This window comes from Dermacentor variabilis, chromosome 11 (assembly GCF_050947875.1).
Source record: "Dermacentor variabilis isolate Ectoservices chromosome 11, ASM5094787v1, whole genome shotgun sequence".
In the NCBI taxonomy this organism is placed as follows: Eukaryota; Metazoa; Arthropoda; class Arachnida; order Ixodida; family Ixodidae; genus Dermacentor; species Dermacentor variabilis.
This window is the reverse complement of record NC_134578.1, coordinates 21,383,611-21,404,359: the sequence shown is the minus strand read 5'-3', so window position 1 is coordinate 21,404,359 and position 20,749 is coordinate 21,383,611. Positions and strand designations below refer to the sequence as shown.

Sequence of the window (20,749 nt, the reverse complement as noted above, 5' to 3'; positions counted from 1 at the left end):
ATTCGAAAGGAACCAAAAGCCCAATGTTCCGCAATGTTTTCCTGTGCCAAAACAGCCCATAGGCAAGAACTGATTTTGGATCCATGACGTAGCACTGATCACTCACCGCTGTGGAGGTCCTGACGCCAACTTCAAAAAATAAATTTAAGAAATGAGGTTCCATGTTCATTACTTGGACTAGTACCAAAGCATTTTCCAGGACAACAACGAAAACAGCTTTGAAAGAAGTGTTTATTAATGGGAAATTGTTTATAGTTGCTTTTTAATGCCCGTTTAAAGTACTGGATTTAGACGGTGGTGACCATAATAACATCTTCCTCTGCAGTTTCGTGGTGATACTGATGATGAGGTCGGCGGCCTCGCTCGGCAGGGACGAGATCAGCAATGGGTAGAGTCGGTCTAATCCCAAGGGTGACTGGTAGTGAGTCTTCGGGTGTGTCTCCCTGATTGCCCTCTCCAAGATGTCGACGCACTCCTCTGGGTCATCCCTGATGAGTAATTTAGTGAAGCCGTCAACAATCCTGAGTGCATCGCCGATTTCTGCATCGCTGTAGTCCGCGATGACTTCGGGTGCTTGTTTACGCAACTCCAACATCACGCGTTCCTTGGGAACGCTGTACATCGAGACGAGTGAGGTCCTTTTAGAAAAACAAAGAAAATAAGCGTTTACGAGTAAGAGAAAGTCAGGGCAATCAGTGATCGATTGATTGATATTGTTTATAAGTTCATGACAGAGAGATTTTGAGAGGCTGTTCCTAAAGTAGAGCTAGGTATGTTAGCGTGAGTGAATAATTAAATTGTAGGGTGTAGTTTCGTCAGACGCCAGAGTGGATTATGAGGGATGCAACAGCAAAAACAAACTGCATTTCTGGAATCGTTCAAATATTGCGTGAAACTTCAGTGATGCACCGGTTGTTCTACCATGCGGTACAGCTCAATTTCATCGAGCTTTATCTTGCAGTGTTTGCTAATATTGAAGAAATGTTTCTTCTTCACAAATAATTTAGGTAACTGCGTGATTTTTAGTCCACTCAATCCCCTCGAGCTGGCATTCAGGTCAATTTTTAGATAATGCTTGGACGGGAACACTTGGCATGGATGATTATTTTTAGTATGAGTATTGCGCACTCATAGTACGCAATACTCACTGCATGTAGAGTTCTCAGAAACATTTAGCAGAACAAGTTAGAAACTAAATGATGGTAATTGCAGCAACGCGGGGAATGTTCAATGAGAAATTGGCTTCCAGAAACTCGGTAGAAGAAGTCGCACGATCGGTCGAAACCGGAAACACAAAGTTTATGTCCATTGTATGCTGCAAGGTCATTATGAGGCTAGCTTAAACTTCACAGCAATGTGGCATACTGGCGATAGCCGTCAGGTATCCAGCTAGTATTCGCTGGGCCATTTCCTTGGAAATATATTTAGGAAACCACTCAGAGCCGACAGCGGAGTTCGACCTCTTTATAGGAGTATTACCCCAAGAGGAGGTCGTTAGTTTCACAACCAATCGCGAGGTTGGCTTTTGCCATAAACATTCGTAATAACAAATTGATGCGCACGTGGAAATCACAATATTGAAGCATAGAAACAGTGAAGTAATGTCTGGTTAACAGAAATCTTATGACTAGCACCACTTTCTATATGCCCGTCCTCACGATGTCCTACGAGATACACTGGCGTTATTGTCGTTTCCTGAAAGCAGCGGTTTAGCAGCTTGGACTGGTGTTAACTGTCACAACAGTACTGTTACTTTTTTTTGTGTGCCGATTTTAGGGAAGGATATCACGATATCCCTGGTAATCCAATAGAATTCGCGCTTTACAGACGGTACTTCACTCCTGGTCGGCTTCATATTAGCGATTTCAACAGCGTAAAACAGAGTCATAAAAAGCTGTTCAATGAATATTTTAAGTAGATGGTTGCGCGTTGCGATTTCCCATGTTGGCAATCTCTATCATATTAAAAAATCTATCTGAAAAGAAAGCGATTTACTCTATTCATTATGAGAGTGTGCCACGTCGTCCGGTTATCAATTCATACAAAAGACTGAAGAGTGCTATTTCGCAGAAGCGATGAAAAAGTGTGCTCTAATTAATGAAAAAGATGTGGTTACAGGCAGTAGTGTAGATAGGTCGTCTGGCACCCAGAGCCCATAGATCTTCTGTCCCCCACCACACCCCGGGTGTAGTCAGTAAAGCGAGAATGTAGAAAATTTTCAGGCAGTGGGAGGGGAGGGGTGATGTTTCAGCACCAGTACAGCTGCCTTGACCCCCCCCTCCCCGTGATTTGCTTTCGTTCCCAGAGATTGCTAATGTAGCAGTTATACAGACTGTATTATGTTCCGCACCAAATAGCACAGGGTGCTGCACTGATAGCTTGTGATAGGCGCATTTGTACATCTACTGTCAGACCGTAAGGCTTGGCAGCCAATACAGATAACGATTTAATTAGCGATTTTAGAAGCGGTATTGCATTCGCAAAATTGGAGCACGACAGTCATATATTGTCCAACAACAACTTCACAAAAATCGTCGCAGGTACTACGGCGTGCAGTATTTTGTCTGTTTCCAGGCCTGAACCCAAACGAAAATTAAATAGCGTGTGAGTGACGCTGATCTCCCCACGCTATCAGAAAACGCCACCTGCATCCCTGCTAAGTGGGCGCCAGTGCTATGACAATCCCGGGTTCTCTTCATTCTGATCCATAAAGCCTTTCTTTATTTGCTGCTATTGGCAAACGTGATCTTACGAGCTGGAGTACCGCCACAAGAATGGAAACGGAATGGAGCACGCACCACGGCTATTCCTGGCGTGACCATGGAAAAAATGAGTAGGCCAGCATGAAGCCTGTGCCAGCGAGAGCTTGTGCTACCATTGGTCTGCACTCGCAATGAAGAGGCTAGGGAGATCGAAGTCACTGGTGCATAATTTCATACTTCTTTCGGTACTGCCATGCCGGGCTGCCCGCAGTGCCAAAGTACTGCATGCTTGAGCACCCAAGACGGTTTTGTTTAGAGAGGGTTTTGCTTAGTTCATGGTATAAATTTAGGTCCTCAATTCCCGAATGGTGATGTTTTCTAAATAATTGCTAATTAAGCAGTTACATTGAATTCAATTGAATATAACTTTAATTCCAACAGATTGGGGGAGGCAGCCAAGGAAAGCTGCAAGGGCAGCTTGAAAAAGCACCCTGCCCCCTATTATCACAACACATGGGCTGCGCGAAGCAGCCGCGTGTTTTTGACAATACAAAAATACACAGTTGTGCTAGAATGCACGAGAAGCACTAAGTGAATCGTCAGCAGTTGCACGTAGAGAAGTTACACAACATGTGACACATCACAGAACACACACACATGCGCATATATATATATATATATATATATATATATATATATATATATATATATATATATATATATATATATATATATATATATATATATATATAAACAAGCAACAAGCAACTGTGCACTCAACTAATCTGCTCTCCTGAAATGGCTGGCCGTATAAACATGAATATTAGTCCTGCTTATTAATACGAGAACATTCGGAGGGGCAAGGGCACATATATCAATTCCAGATTTGCTGTAAGCATTTAAAAGCCTAATTAATAAGATATCCTTATTCATGTTCTGCCATATTTTGCACAATACCAAGTTCCTAGTGGTCACAAAGACACATAACCTGATAAAATACCGGGACATATCCTCCTAAAATTCACCATTTTGTAATATTCCGTGTAGCTGAATCAGGAAAGTGCATTTGGGACATGAAGTCGCACAACTACAACAACAAGAGGTGGTAGAGGAGGAAAGAAAGAAAGAAAGAAAGAAAGGAAACGTAGAAAGGTCAACAACACGCACGTCCAGTCTTCTACCCTAGACAGGGGAAGGGGTTTAAGGGACGAAAAGAAACGAGAAGGAGGGAAGAAGGTACTATCAGTGTGAATACGTGCGGATGTCCATAACTTCGCGCCTGTAATCGGTCGCTGAGGCCAGTCGACTTCATGAAACGTAGCAGTGCCTGCGTCACTTTTTGTGCACGTGCGACGCGTGTTGCCATGGTCCAAAACTCTTAGTCTCTGAAAATGGTCTGCTATCTAATCGGCTTACCGCCGTCCGAAGAACGCCGCGTTCGATCTCATAGAGATTACAAAAACGCAACACGTGCTCGATCGTCTCTTCACATTTGCACAAGAAACAAATTGGTGAGTCGGTCATTCCAATAAAGAATGAGTAGGCTTTCGTAATTGCCACCCCTAACCGGAGGCGGCACAGTGAAGTTGCTTCCCGGTGGAAGAAGTTCGATGGAACCTGCAGCCTCAATGTAGGACCCAGCCGGTGGAGATGGCAGTTGGAGATAATCGGGGTGTTCCACAAAGTTTCAGTCTTGTTTTGAGCAAGTAAACGACCCCTCGCAGCGTCTGTCCTTGATAAGGGTATGGGAAGTGTCACGGTTTCTCTATGGACTGACCAGGCAGCATCATCAGCAAGGTCATTTCCGACGATACCGCAGTGCCCTGGAAGCCATTGGAGGATCATGGCATGTCCGTTTCTGAGGGCTTGATGAAGAACCTCTATGGTCTGAAACACCAGTTGTTCACGACTCTTGCGTCGTAAGGCTAACTGCAGACTGTGAAGGGCTGCCTTGGAGTAACGGAAACGACCCACTTTCGAGGTTGGCTTGTGCGATGTAATTAACAGCGGCTCATAGAGCGGCAAGTTCTGTTGCCGTAGAGGTCGTTATATGGGACACTTTCAACGTAACTGTGACTTGTAAGGCCGGGACGATAGCAGCGCCTGTAGAGCTGGTGGCAGAGACAGATGAATCAGTGTAAATCTGCGTTCTGTGTTCACGTGTTTCATTCAGTAATGGCAGTGTGAACAGACGTAGAGCCACTGTTGATTGATGGGCCTTTGTAATGCCCAGAATCATGAGGCGTACTTGTGGTTGTCGTAGGCACCACAGTGGTAACAGTGGTCTTGCGGCTGGATAAAGCACGACGGTAGCTTTGATGTGTCGCGACAAATTTGGAAAATGTGGCTTGAAGTCTTTGTACTGGCAAAACAGCAATATAGTCACTGGTAATGTGTGCTTTAAGGTTGTCAATCGTTACATATGTTGGAACCAAGCAGTCTCCAGCAATCGTGAGTGTTGCGTGAGTCGAGGCGCATCGTGGTATTCCAAGACATGTACGTAGAGCCTGGCCTTGCAATCTTTTGAGAATACGAATGTTTGTTTTACAATGGATCGGCAAAACCAGGCGAGCTGTATCGTAAAGAGCCCAGAAATAGTGCTCTGTACAGCTACAGCATGGACTGCACCGACATGCCCCAGGCTTTTCCGCACAGGAACCTCATTATATGCACAATCGAAATTTGTCTCCGCTTCTGGTAGATGCAGTGGGGGCTCCATGCAAGGTTCACACCTAAGAAGCGGTGATGCGTCTAGTATTTGATGACCTGGCCATTGAGAGAAAAAGGGTACGGTGCCATGGGTTTGTGCATGAACCTGATTAAGGCACATTTTTCGATGGATACACTAAGGCCTTGTTTGTGGAGATACGAACAAGTTCGGGTGGCTGGCCGCTGAATTCTTGCGCGCTCTTGAAGACGGGTCACCACAGAAAAGAAAAAACAAATGTCATCAGCGTACATTGGTAGGTCAATTGTGTTGGATAATATTGCAACAAGGCCAACTATAGTTAGTTTAAAGAGAATAGGGCTCAATACCGCGCTCTGTGGGACGCCACCGTGACAACATCAAAATGACGAAGAGATAGCTATGACTAGCAGACATTGTTTTTATTCAATACCGCGAAACTTGGTAACGATTGGTAGGTCAATTGTCTTGGATAATATTTAAACAAGGCCAACTATAGTTAGGTTAAAGAAAATAGGGCTCAATACAGCACTCTGTGAGACGCCACCGTGACAACATCAATATGACGAAGAGATAGTTAGCCATGACTAGCAGACATTGTTTTTATTCAATACCGCGAAACTGATGGAAAACTAATGCAAACGATACGAAATTGATCAATGGACCACTATAAATTTTGACGATACACAGACCATGGTGGGACATGAACCGTTCCACTACCATTTACGCCCAGTCAAGCTGGCATATATGGCAGACATATAGGACACCCCCTTCCACCTGGCTCCTGGCAACCGGGTCCCACATTCGCTCCCCCCTCTTGTTACTACGCCACTGGTTATAAGCAATGTAAGGGAGAATGCCGCGGACAAACTGGCACTCTTGTAATACAATGTATTCCGTGCGCACAACACTAGACGTGCTCACTTGTAAGCGGAAGGCTCCACGGTGACCATGTCGACACTCTTCGCACTGCACTCCCTGCGGAAAGCATCCATCATGGACACGACGGCGTGCTTTGTCATGCAGTACGGCGCCACCATGGGCACTGTGAAATGGCCTGGAGGGAAGAAGACGCCACAGCTGAGAAAGCAGTAACAAAATCAATGCAGACGTACGTATAAGAAATGCCGATATATCTTCCTACACAGAATGTAAATACTCCTCGACTTACGACCTTACACTTCTTGTAGACTTTTATCTAGCCACCACAGAGTGACGGTAAGACTGTGAGTGAGAACGAACGGATGAATAGAAAGGCAGGTAAGTTAACCAGAGGTAGCTCTAGTTAAGCAGCGGGTGAATAGGGTGCGGTTATAAAAGGATAAATATAGGGGTACAAAAAAGGAAAGCCATGTATATATAGCATATCATATTGACCGCAAATAAAGATGGGCACAACGGAAGAGAACACGTAAACAACACGGGCGGTAACTTTCAACTGTGGGTATATATAGACATATAGAACATGCGCAGATCGCAGCAAACAAGGACACTCATCAGCCTAGCGTGGCAACCAATTGTATATATGTATGTATAATCCATCAGCAGTTAGTAGCGTTCTCAAACTCTATTTTAAATCTAGTGGAGCCAAGGAGCTTTGACGGCGTAGTTTAGTCTCCTCCTGCGTGAAGTCCTTTTAGGCGCACTGACAGAAATTTCAGTTCCGATAGCCGTCGATTATGATTATCGATTATTTTATAACGCTTTATGAACAACACTAGGTTACTTCTCGGCACTACAGCGCGGGGAGGCATATAGGTCTGGGAATGTCTCGTCGCAGGTGCGTGTGTCGGTCGCACACAGACGTTCTCGATTGGGTAAGAAGCTGGAGCTCATATAGCACTCACAAAAAAATATGAAGAAAATTCATTCGAAGTATGCAAGCGTATTTATATGCTAAGTACGGCCTCTAAGGTGGCTATACCTCTTGACTTATGATCTTGCTGTTGCATTCCACTATGGGCAAATATCCATAAAACCGCAGCGAACATCTTACTAAACGCCTGTCTATTTCGCTAACTGAATGACATATACCCTTTGTGTTCATCATACATTCATAGAAGCGATCTTCATGCAATAATTGGATTGAAGGCCCACACACAAAGTACAAGTACAGTCCGAAGTACAGCACATAAGTGCGTCCCTTATTACACAACGGCAGAAGAGGAGTTACTACTAACGCTGATTTCTGTGCATTAAAAAAGCATTTTTAGAACTTTCGCTTCTGCCTCATTTATAGCGTGTTATTTTAATATTAAAGCATGAATTGTAAAGGACAGAGCCAGAACGTCCGCAATAACAAGAATAAAACAAGAATTTCAGTTACAAACCGAGGGGGCTGGCCAATGTGACGACTCTGCCTTGACTGTTTTTCAGCAGAGGCAGGAATTTCTTGATCACACGAAGAGTTCCAAGAACATTCACGTCAAAGACTTTCGCGACTGTGTCCGTCGTCAGCCATTCGAGGTAACCACCGGTTCCGATTCCAGCGTTCGCCACCACCGACCATAGCACTGCAGCCAAAGCGCATCAGCTGAGTCATAAACAATAGCCGACACAAATAAACGGCATTAATAACTTTTTACTTGTCATGCTCTGTAAGTGGTACTATTTATCAAACTTCAATTTTTTACGTTTGCGGCGAGGGGATATTCAACTTGTTTATTCCGCCTTGAAATTTGGATATCCTGCGGAATACATACGTTTAGTTCAATAATAACGAGATGGAAACTATGCGGGGATAAAATTTGCTTCGTCGCGTGCTAATCGCTTGATGGTTTATTTTTCAGAAGTGATCACAGCGCGATTTGATCATCATCATCATCATCATCATCATCATCATCATCATCATCATCATCATCATCATCATCATCATCATCAGCCTGGTTACGCCCACTGCAGGGCAAAGGCCTCTCCCATACTTCTCCAACAACCCCGGTCATGTACTAATTGTGGCCATGCCGTCCCTGCAAACTTCTTAATCTCATCCGCCCACCTAACTTTCTGCCGCCCCCTGCTACGCTTCCCTTCCCTTGGGATACAGTCCGTAACCCTTAATGACCATCGGGTATCTTCCCTCCTCATTACATGTCCTGCCCATGCCCATTTCTTTTTCTTGATTTCAACTAAGATGTCGTTAACTCGCGTTTGTTCCCTCACCCAATCTGCTCTTTTCTTATCCCTTAACGTTACACCTATCATTCTTCTTTCCATAGCTCGTTGTGTCGTCCTCAATTTGAGTAGAACCCTTTTAGTAAGCCTCCAGGTTTCTGCCCCGTAAGTGAGTACTGGTAAGACACAGCTATTATATACTTTTCTCTTGAGGGATAATGGCAACCTGCTGTTCATGATTTGGGAATGCCTGCCAAACGCACCCCAGCCCATTCTTATTCTTCTGATTATTTCCGTCTCATGATCCGGATCCGCCGTCACTACCTGCCCTAACTAGATGTATTCCCTTACGACTTCCAGTGCCTCGCTGCCTATTGTAAATTGCTGTTCTCTCCCGAGACTGTTAAGCATTACTTTAGTTTTCTGCAGATTAATTTTTAGACCCACTCTTCTGCTTTGCCTCTCCAGGTCAGTGAGCATGCATTGCAATTGGTCCCCTGAGTTACTAAGCAAGGCAATATCATCAGCGAATAGCAAGTTACTAAGGTATTCTCCATTAACTTTTATCCCCAATTCTTCCCAATCCAGGTCTCTGAATACCTCCTGTAAACACGCTGTGAATAGCATTGGAGATATCGTATCTCCCTGCCTGACGCCTTTCTTTATTGGGATTTTGTTGCTTGCTTTTTGTTGCGATTTGTTAACATGGCGTAAATAACTTCTAGTGAGCATGACGTCGATAATCGGGATCGGCATTCTACTAGCACCTTTGAAGTATCACTGCGCTTTCTTTCTTCAAAGGTGTACATTTGAGGCACTTTTTCTCTAGCCGAAACAGACAGAAAACTTATAGAGCGTAAGCCCTGTGCCAAAATGGGCAAAACCAGTGATGTACAGCCTTGCTTGGGTGCCTTTATCTTGTACGTCCTTAGACTGCGCGTTGCAGTTCCCATGGCGCTCCTAACACTCCAGGCATGGTGACAGCGTTACAGATCGTCTTCATTTCACAGGGTTTTGTAAATTCTGAGTCATGGCATACCAAAGTAACCCCTTTAAACAGCATGTAGTCAGCCTGGCGGGCCCAGGTAACGTAACCTGTTTACTTCGGACAAGAAGCGTACGGCCAGTTAGAAGCCCGTATGCCGCCGTTTGTGTGTGTGCATGTGTGTTTTACAATATAGGATTGCAGCTCTGAGAGGCATGTACAGCACAAGCCAACCAGTTCGAGCCCTCTATCAGCTATAACCGCTCCCGTTTAGTAAAGCGCTCTCCGCCGGCACGAATCTGGCGCTTCAGAGAGCAGCATATTTGTACGTCAAGCCACCGGCTGCCGCAAGGGCTTCGAACATTTCTCTCAACGAATCGGGCAAACCTGCGAAGCGAAAGGGCGCTCAGGTAGGGGCATTGCGAATCGGTGTAGCCAGAATTGGCAGCTTCAGAATGGTAGGTTCACGCCGTCCATCCTAACCTAAGCTAAGCTAACCCAAGCTAGCAAGATAAAGGGAACGTAACTGAAGTTGGCTGTGCATGAATGTGTAATTATTTTCCGCCTTTCATTGCTTCATCCATATTTATTAGGACTGATGCCACGCACGTAGTTTCCCTCAAGAAGGTGCGGTCCGTCATGCCAAGGCGATGCCGACATCAGCGGGAATAAAGGCTGGAATCTCAGCATTAGATAATCGTAGAGTTAAAAACAAATGAAGTCTTGGCAATTCCCTAGTGCGTGTGTACCTGTTCGACCAGTGCAAATAGCTGCATTTTGCAGTCTTTGCATGCACATCAATGAAGCTGGGTCGCATATGTACGTGCCAAACGTTCTACACAGGAGAGCTCTTAGAAATGAATTTAAATACGGTGTACTCAATTACATCTGTACAGTGTAAGAACCAGCAGTCACTTTAATGGTCGTACTTTTACCACTTTTAATAAGCCATCAGTGTCATTATGACAAGACGTTTCTATAGCCGATACAAGGAACGGAGGAGAGATCCACGAATACCGCATGAAAAAAATAAATATATTGCTCCAGTTAATAACACGATTTCATTGGCTGCCGTGTGCAATACGTCGTGGGGCACGCCTTACAAAATGATGGCCTGCCGTAATTTTGATGGTCAAATGGTTGGAAATAGAGCTACCAGGGTAATTCGCGTCGGTCACTGCAATATTTCTCAAAATTTAGAAGTTTCTGAAGATGCGTCTGTTTATTCATGGAATCTACCAATGCAGATTTTATGGTTTCATTAAACTTTAGGAACTAAAATACAACGTCGCGATTGGTCTGTTGCACGTGGTATGTTACGCGTCCTCGCGTTAGCCCCAATGTCAAATTCGCGCGTCGTCATATGGTGCAAGTGACTCACCTCTGCTGTCCAGCTGTTCCTTCACAGCGTCCAGAGCATCGTCGATTTGCTTTTGATCCGTGACGTCGAGCTGCATGACGTTTATGTTAGGTAGGAGCTTAAGTTCCTTCGCTCCGTCACTTTTCGAGCTCAGGCAACCGGCGAACACTAGGAAACCTTTACGGGAGAGCCGCTTCGCAAGCCTGTGGCCGAAACCGGTGTCGCAACCTGTGGAACGTGAAAGAACATCGAGATGATACAATTAATGAGAAGAGCGAACTGAACATGTTGGGATTGATTCATGTGTGTGTATTTTTCCCTAGGTCTTTGTCTTTCCTTTAGAGCTGTAATCTTCGACATGGTATAATTCTTGACATTTTCTAGGTCACGTTACCGTGCTGTCAAATGTTAACACCTCGTGAACACGAAAACACTTAGGACACATAGCTTGCTACAATTATAGGTGTGTTTATTGAGACAATAAATGTAGGCACTTAATCAGTTTGGATTGATTATCTGTTCTTTCAACACTATAGTTTTGTGAACTTTGCGTCAATATTTGCGTTCATTACTAATAAAAAAGTTAGGAGGCCAAAAGAGGCATATACAGTGCTAAAAAGCGGGCACGTCCTGTGCTACCGGGGCTTAGCGGAGAGAAGAGAACTAGGCGTCGGATTCCTGATTAATAAGAATATAGCTGGTAACATACAAGAACTCTATAGCATTAACGAGAGGGTGGCAGGTCTTGTTGTGAAACTTAATAAGAGGTACAAAATGAAGATAGTACAGGTCTACGCCCCTACATCCAGTCATGATGACCAGGAAGCCGAAAGATTCTATGAAGACGTGGAATCGGCGATGGATAGAGTGAAAACTAAATACACTATACTAATGGGCGACTTTAATGCCAAGGTAGGCAAGAAGCAGGCTGGAGACAAGGCAGTGGGGGAATATGGCATAGGCACTAGGAATATCAGGGGAGAGTTATTAGTAGAGTTTGCGGAACAGAATAATATGAGGATAATGAATACCTTCTTCCGCAAGCGGGATAGCCGAAAGTGGACGTGGAGGAGCCCGAACGGCGAGACTAGAAATGAAATAGACTTCATACTCTGCGCTAACCCTGGCATCATACAAGATGTGGACGTGCTCGGCAAGGTGCGCTGCAGTGACCACAGGATGGTAAGAACTCGAATTAGCCTAGACCTGAGAAGGGAACGGAAGAAACTGATACATAAGAAGCCGATCAATGAGTTAGCGGTAAGAGGGAAAATAGAGGAATTCCAGATCAAGCTACAGAACAGGTATTCGGCTTTAACTCAGGAAGAGGACCTTAGTGTTGAAGCAATGAATGACAATCTTGTGGGCATCATTAAGGAGTGTGCAATGGAAGTCGGTGGTAACTCCGTTAGGCAGGATACCAGTAAACTATCGCAGGAGACGAAAGATCTGATCAAGAAACGCCAATGTATGAAAGCCTCTAACCCTACAGCTAGAATAGAACTGGCAGAACTTTCGAAGTTAATCAACAAGCGTAAGACAGCAGACATAAGGAAGTATAATATGGATAGAATTGAACATGCTCTCAGGAACGGAGGAAGCCTAAAAACAGTCAAGAAGAAACTAGGAATTGGCAAGAATCAGATGTATGCGTTAAGAGACAAAACCGGCAATATCATCACTAATATGGATGAGATAGTTCAAGTGGCTGAGGAGTTCTATAGAGATCTATACAGTACCAGTGGCACCCACGACGGTAATGGAAGAGAAAATAGTCTAGAGGAACTCGAAATCCCACAGGTAATGCCGGAAGAAGTAAAGAAAGCCTTGGGAGATATGCAAAGGGGGAAGGCAGCTGGGGAGGATCAGGTAACAGCAGATTTGTTGAAGGATGGTGGGCAGATTGTTCTAGATAAACTGGCCACCCTGTATACGCAATGCCTCATGACGTCGAGCGTACCGCAATCTTGGAAAAACGCTAACATAATCCTAATCCATAAGAAAGGGGATGCCAAAGACTTGAAAAATTATAGACCGATCAGCTTACTGTCCGTTGCCTACAAACTATTTACTAAGGTAATCGCAAATAGAATCAGGAACACCTTAGACTTCTGCCAAGCAAAGGACCAGGCAGGATTCCGTAAAGGCTACTCAACAATAGATCATATTCACACTATCAATCAGGTGATAGAGAAATGTGCGGAATATAACCAACCCTTATATATAGCTTTCATTGATTACGAGAAAGCATTTGATTCTGTCGAAACCTCAGCAGTCATGGAGGCATTACGGAATCAGGGTGTAGACGAGCCGTATGTAAAGATACTGAAAGATATCTATAGCGGCTCCACAGCCACCGTAGTCCTCCACAAAGAAAGTAACAAAATCCCTATAAAGAAAGGCGTCAGACAGGGAGATACGATATCTCCAATGCTATTCACAGCATGTTTACAGGAGGTATTCAGAGACCTGGATTGGGAAGAAATGGGGATAAAAGTTAATGGAGAATACCTTAGTAACTTGCGATTCGCTGATGATATTGCCTTACTTAGTAACTCAGGGGACCAACTGCAATGCATGCTCACTGACCTGGAGAGGCAAAGCAGAAGAGTGGGCCTAAAAATTAATCTGCAGAAAACTAAAGTAATGTTTAACAGTCTCAGAAGAAAACAGCAATTTACAATAGGCAACCAGGCACTGGAAGTCGTAAGGGAATACATCTACTTAGGGCAGGTAGTGACTGCGGATCCGGATCATGAGACAGAAATAATCAGAAGAATAAGAATGGGGTGGGCTGCGTTTGGCAGGCATTCTCAGATCATGAACAGCAGGTTGCCATTATCCCTCAAGAGAAAAGTGTATAATAGCTGTGTCTTACCAGTACTCACCTACGGGGCAGAAACATGGAGGCTTACGAAAAGGGTTCTACTCAAATTGAGGACGACGCAACGAGCTATGGAAAGAAGAATGATAGGTGTAACGTTAAGGGATAAGAAAAGAGCAGATTGGGTGAGGGAACAAACGCGAGTTAATGACATCTTAGTTGAAATCAAGAAAAAGAAATGGGCATGGGCAGGACATGTAATGAGGAGGGAAGATAACCGATGGTCATTAAGGGTTACGGACTGGATTCCAAGGGAAGGGAAGCGTAGCAGGGGGCGGCAGAAAGTTAGGTGGGCGGATGAGATTAAGAAGTTTGCAGGGACGGCATGGCCACAATTAGTACATGACCGGAGCTGTTGGAGAAATATGGGAGAGGCCTTTGCCCTGCAGTGGGCGTAACCAGGCTGATGATGATGATGATGACTAATAAAAGAGCTAGGTCAAAACTTTTTTTTTTATTATTTCGTGCCGTAGTGGTCTTCAACGACTCTCTAGCAGCGGCACACAACTACATGAAAGACAGGGTCTCCATCAAAGCGATCAACATACTGAAACGTGGTAGCAGTCCTCCCCCCTACACCTGCCTCATGTGGTTTTTTATGACACGAGGGACTCGAGGGGACTGAAGCGGGGCACACCGTGGCCCTCCCAAGTGTCAACCATGTCTCCGCGCATTAGATTCTAGACACGTCCCACCCACCTACATCAGAGGAGAAAACAGAAACCGTAGCACTAACTTAACCGAGCATTAACGCATCACTATCGGCTTGGACGCGGGGCATACCCTCCCCCATATCCAAAACTAACAATAAGCGCAGGCACCGACACAGGCAATACCTTCACCCACGGAATCTCACTGCACCATTTCCAACCGCTACACATGCCCGCATTGCAACGTGCCAGACATCCTCGCACACCTTCTGCAGCAATACAAGAATAACTGAGCAAGCGTCACTGCGACACCAGCAGCAGCAGCAGACCTATTCAGTGAAACATAGGAGACTGCGATCTCCAAGCCGGATCTGGTCGACCAGCGCTAACTCGTCGCCCGGGTCCACCGGGCCCAGCGGGCGGTCCAGGGCAGAGGGCTCCTGAAATAAAAGAGTCTCCCACTTCGAGTAACAAGTCAGTGTTTCAAATAAGGGTTCATTCATTCATTCATTCATTCATTCATTCATTCATTCATTCATTCATTCATTCATTCATTCATTCATTCATTCATTCATTCATTCCGAAATAGTGCGCGTGTGCGTCATTGTGACATCACGGATTTCAAAGTATGCTTTTGTATTTGTTCTGCTGTGGTTGAGTAAACGTTGTTGGCAATATCTATGTTCAGTATCTGGCTCTCTGAAAATAGGATATAGACTGTCTTTACTGCTAAAAGCTGAACTAGGTCCGAGCAGTCGCCAACAAAATCTATGACGACATGACGAAATGTTTGCGGTAACTTCCACTAAGGCGTCACCTACTGTCTTTCGTTTTTGTCTTTTTGGAGTATAAAGCCTCCTATTAAAAGAACGTTTTTTTGTATGGTAGAACTTATGCCGCGTTCAGACTACAGTCGCATCCGCTATCAGTGGCGTATATATCGCAATTTGCGCAACTGCTGGTACGACTGTTTACGCAGCTAGCAACCGCCTATGTTCACATTGAGCCTTTCGATAAAGTATGTTTTTTACGACTGACCAATCACCGTTCTCGGACAGCCGCGTTTCGCATTTTCCAACATGGCGCCGATCAGCAAGCGGCTATTAGTGCAGGTCGAGGCTCTTCAAGCCCAAAGTTTTCAGGTGCTGGTCATAGAGTATCGGCCTCTGTCGCACTTCTTTAATTGTAATTCATCGCTGCACAGCGAAGAATCTCCCGCACATAGCATCACAACTAGGCACATGCAGTGTACACAACACAATCAGACCGGAAAACCGCTCTGCACTCAGGGACACCGCGCGCGTTCGGCGCGAACCCGGGAAAACGCGGATGGCGTCGGCGGCAGCAGCAAGGAACAGCGTTGCAACGCCGGACGGCTGGGATGGCGGTCACGCAGAGGCTTCTAACGCTAGTATCATCAACAGCCACAAGCACACACAGCCCAATAAGACTGTCCAACCGCATAGACACGCAAAGAACAACGGTGCTACGTCGAATTGCTGGGATGGCGGGCACCGGATGAAAATGCGGAATCTGGGGAGGCAGGAAGCTCCGTGACCGGAAGATGCAAACCGAAACTGCTTCGTGCATTGGCGGCGTCGTAACAGTCGTATCTATGCCTGTCGTAAAAGTAGCGGGTACTCCAACATTTACGCCCAGGCTGGTTGCGATTGTTGCGTACTTTTCGCTGAATGCAATAGTAGTGTGAACAAACTAGTTGCGCTTTTTGCGTTTACGCTTACGGTCCGTGCGAACGATCTGTACGTAGCGCACGTAGTCTGAACGCGGCATTACATTTCAATGCGTAAGCATTCCTATGCCTACCAAATGACGCAAACCATCCGTTCGTCCACCCATCACGTAAGACGATCGCATTCAAGATAGGGCCCGCAGCAGTGAGCGAATTGACATTCGTGCGGCCTCGCGCTTCAACGCGAACAGCGATAGCACAGTGCACACCAAGCTATCAGCATTCAACGCACTCTTTCCCCAGCTTAGATGGCTTTATAGCTAAGGCCCATGCGGCCGTGCCATGAGCGGCTGCGGCCGGAGTACGTTTGATCGCGGTTGATAATGGTTCGAAGCGGATAGATACGGCGCTAAAGAAAAACGTTCATAATGATCAGAAGGCAATCAGTGCATCAGGCGCCGCCGCCTGCAGTAGTTGCGTTGCGTTATCAATACACCTTGCGCCTTGCGCCGCCGTTCACAGCACTACGTGTCACAGCAGCACTGTCGTTCATACTGGCTTGACCGAGTTTCATAACACTGAGTTCTTTTTTTATCCCTAAAAGGACTTGCGGCAACTTAGAAGTACTCGTTGCACAGAGAACAATTAATGAGTTTCAGGGTGCCTGGTATCTTGGCATACGCAAGGGCGTTTGCGTAATACAGGATTACCGAACACTCGTACCGACACCTTCTGACGCTTCGTCTAACCACAATGCATTATAGAAAAGATTTCTTGTTCTATGAGTGTTTTTGTCGGAAAAAAAGAATACATTTATGAAGGCAACGTGTTCATAATTACGCCGCTGTCAAAGAGTTTACTTCAGCAGCAAATTAGAATACTCTTCGTTACTGCAATATTTCTGTGGTGCCTGGTTACGCTCTGGGCCACCAATCCAGCCGTTATATAAGGTGGGTCGATGCTAGCGCCGTGGTATTCAGGCACACCTGGTTATTCACGTGTACGCCTCGGCTCACCCAACAATCCACTCAATCTGCCTGCTTTTACCGGAACCTTTCTATTTGTTGGCATATTTCAACTGTATACTGTAAAGCTCTGGCTATTGAGTCGACGGTTTTGTGATGTTATAGAGAATTAATAAATTATTTCCTTTTTTAATGCTGGAAGTTTTAGTTATTGAAAAAAAAAAGAACTGAATTCCCCTAGTTTATCTTTAGTTGTCAGCTCCTTTTTTGATTCTACAAGGGTCTCAACGCTTCCCTTCACTTCTGATTGATTACCTTTTCCTTGTTCCATCGTTTCGTTCAATCGACTTGTAGCTGTTAGGCTGCGCATTTATGTTCGCATTGTTGGTACCCCGTGCCTTTCGCGTTCACAATACTGTTCACCAATTCAACCCCATCTAAGGTGAATGTTAGAAGTTATGAGCACGTTTGTTTCTTTTTATTTCCCTACTAACTTACGTCGACACTGCCTGCTCACCTGAACATCAGATGTTATGAAAAGCCTGAGGGCGAAAGTTGCGAACACTCAATTATCAAATAAATTAAATTGCTGCAATTTTCCTTTGCCAACACATCTAAGTTGCTTCAGTAAAAAATGTGGCACTTGTGGCTGTAGAGCATTTGCTTGTTTGAGTAAAGCAGCTTTATTAGACTCCATTATTTCAATAATACCAGCGTTTAGAACGATGATCAAGTTGACGTGCTCAATTAGCCTTGTAGTTATTGGCGGCTCACGCTCAAGACGCCCAGCCGTATTCATTGACGCGTTCAACACCTCCGAGAACAGAAATCTGGCCCACACGAACAGGACGACTACTTCAATTGAGTTCTTTATATTATATTTTCTGTACTAGCTTGCAGGATGCAGATTCTCCCGTCCAAGGGTACTTTATCTACTTTGCCTAGCAAGTCACCAAGCGCAGACTCACTTTTGCGCAAATGAATTAAAATGTAAATTTAGATCTACAAGTGTCTCAAGAAGTAGGTTAACGAGCTCGCGACAAATAATGAACTGAATGAAATAATGACTTTGAGGAGAAATAATTTCTAACCAAAATCATTAAACAACCTGGTACTGCGCACGCGAAGCAGAATAAGCTTAAATGTCTATTACCTTATAACAAGTTAATACAACGAGAACACAACAATAATAATTTTCTGCTCAAACGTATTTTATGAGAGAAACAATAAATTTGTCTGAGGTGAGTAGGCCGTCGCCTAAATCACTCGTTTTAAGAAGAAAGAAATAACCTTGTTCGCCCAAATTTTACAAGGGCGTGGACGGATCATGATCACCTCACTGACGTCTGACTTGAGACCTCCCTTTGACAGGTGAAACCGCGAGCGAAATTGCACCCCAATTTACTCGCCGATAGCACCACCTACCCGGTAATGTAGAGACTGCCTGATAATCCAAACATTGCAAATACCAGAAGTCACACATTCGAGAATTGTCGCCGAAAGCATGACTGCACACGTATGCATGCACACAGGGATTCGCTGGGATCATATACTTGCCGGTAATGAGCACAGCCTTGCCCTCTCCACACACTTCCCTTACAAAAGCAGTCGATAGGAGGCCGGACAGTTTGTAGGAGATCCAAAGAGCAACCCACACGGACCCAATTTTCGCCGATATCTCCTGCAGAGGTGTCAGGTGGTCCCATAGGCTCCACAACAAGAACAGGAACGCAAAGAACAGTGTCCACGACGTCCTCATTTTAGGATCGATCAAGGCGTTTGCACACTATAGATGCCGAACCCGAAGACTCCTACACTTCACACTGGGAATTCTTCCCTCGAACTTGGATGTTCTCGGCGAAGTAGCGTTGAAAGCTGCTTCGGGTCACTATTTGGAGGGAAGCGGACGAGATGACAAAACAATGGCTGGAGTACACTCAGACGAAGCTGGAAGTCGTTAATGCACGCTCGAGCGCACTCCGCATATCAAGTCCACCTGCAGCTTCGATCTTCTCGGCGACGAGCGTTCGCAGCTGCTTTCGGTCTATAGCAGTAAGCGAGCGGCCGTTTTTTCCTTCAATACGATGTGACGAGTTTCAGAAGTACGGAATAGCGAAGCTGGCGGACGACCGAGTATTTTTGCTGCGATAGAATCACCTGCTGTACGAGTGCGCCTTCTATGGGGAAAAAAACAACGAGTGTCACGGAATGAGGAAGTGCGGCTGCCCGAATAGCGATCACTCTGTGTTGCAAGAGCCAAGAGCGAATAGGAACTGCGTATGGCGGCCGCCTATAAATCTGAGCTCTAAGGCACGTCGGAGCAGGATATCCAACATAGGAGATGCGTGTGTACAGGTGAGTGCTCCGGTGACAACTGATTTTCCTATCGTCCACACAAAAAGACATATATGTATACAGAGAGAGAGAGAGAGAGAGAGAGAGAGAGAGTAAGAAAGAAAGAAAGAAAGAAAGAATGAATGGAAGAAGAAAAAATAAAAATAAAGGAAGAGGTGAACATTGTTGGATAATTCATTGGCGAATAATAGCGGCAATAAATGTCAAGAAAAGAACATGGCTGTGCAATACAAAGTGAGTAGCTTCGAGCAGAAGTATGGCGCGCGGATCGCCAATTATTCGGCCGCCGTGGTCTCAGAGAAGTTATGAACCATTCACTTCTTCCTTACGCAACACTTTATCGCTCATGTTTGAAAACAGTTCGCCCATGTGGGAAGAATACAGAGAGGAATAGAGAGAAAAAAGATATATATTTCACAAAAGAGAAGCGCGCAAAGCATTTGTAGATTCCTTGCTGGTTTTATGTTCGCGTCTTTTATGGAGATAATTACAATGCAGCTTAAGGGGTCTTCTTGCTTCACATGACCCGCCGTGATTGCTTAGTGGCTTTGGTGTTGGGCTGCTGAGCAAGAGGTCGCGGGATCGAATTCCGGCCACGACGGCCGCATTTCGATGGGGGCGAAATGCGAAAACACCCGTGTATTTAGATTTAGGTGCACGTTAAACAACTCCAGGGGGTCGAAATTTCCGTAGTCTGCCACTACAGCGTGCCTCCTAATCAGAAAGTGGTTTTGGCACGTAAAACCCCATATATTTTTTTTGCTTTACATGAGCCCAACGATAGCGAATTTTATTGGTACCACGATCTCGGTACAGTGCACTAAGGCATTTTAATGCAGACATACTTTTCAAGGTTAGGCTGCGTTATTACATTATCGAAGCTAGTAGACCTCGTTGATTTGATACATTCTTCTGAAGAGCTACGGCATATTTTCGGTTGTTTCATGTGGGAATCTAGTATTTGCGGTGTGGCATTTGTTTGTTCAGTCCGGAGTCCAGAGATTCGATAATTGGCAGACACAAGATGGTATGTATTAATAAAAAATTCTTGGATTTTACATACCAAAACCACAATCAGATTGTGAGGTAAACAGTGTAGTGAGGGACTCCGGATTGAATTTGACCACCTAGTGATCTTTGACGGGCGCCAAATGCACGGAACACGGATGATTTTGTTACGTGTCAGCGTAAAATGTATGAAAATTGTAATTTGCATGAAGGAACATTTCTCCTGCTTGGGCAATAAAAACTTACGATTTTTAATAAAGAGAAAAGTTTTTCCATATATGTGACAGGCACTCCATTTGCGTTTAATGGAACTGAATTTATTCCGCAACAAAATTGCAAAGATCAAGAAAGAA

General features: G+C 44.9%; 1 protein-coding gene across 1 annotated transcript; it reads right to left on the bottom strand.

The window, feature by feature from the left end:
• Nucleotides 1-211: 211 nt before the first annotated feature.
• LOC142564700 (retinol dehydrogenase 7-like) lies at nucleotides 212-19,310 on the bottom strand. Its single transcript, XM_075675833.1, has 5 exons — nucleotides 18,591-19,310; nucleotides 10,866-11,072; nucleotides 7,719-7,901; nucleotides 6,313-6,445; nucleotides 212-638 (listed from the first exon to the last, which is right to left on the bottom strand). The coding sequence occupies exons 1-5, from the start codon at nucleotides 18,790-18,792 to the stop codon at nucleotides 263-265; spliced, it is 1,101 nt and encodes a 366-aa protein (XP_075531948.1). The 5' UTR covers nucleotides 18,793-19,310; the 3' UTR covers nucleotides 212-262.
• Between the last annotated feature and the right edge of the window lie 1,439 nt (nucleotides 19,311-20,749).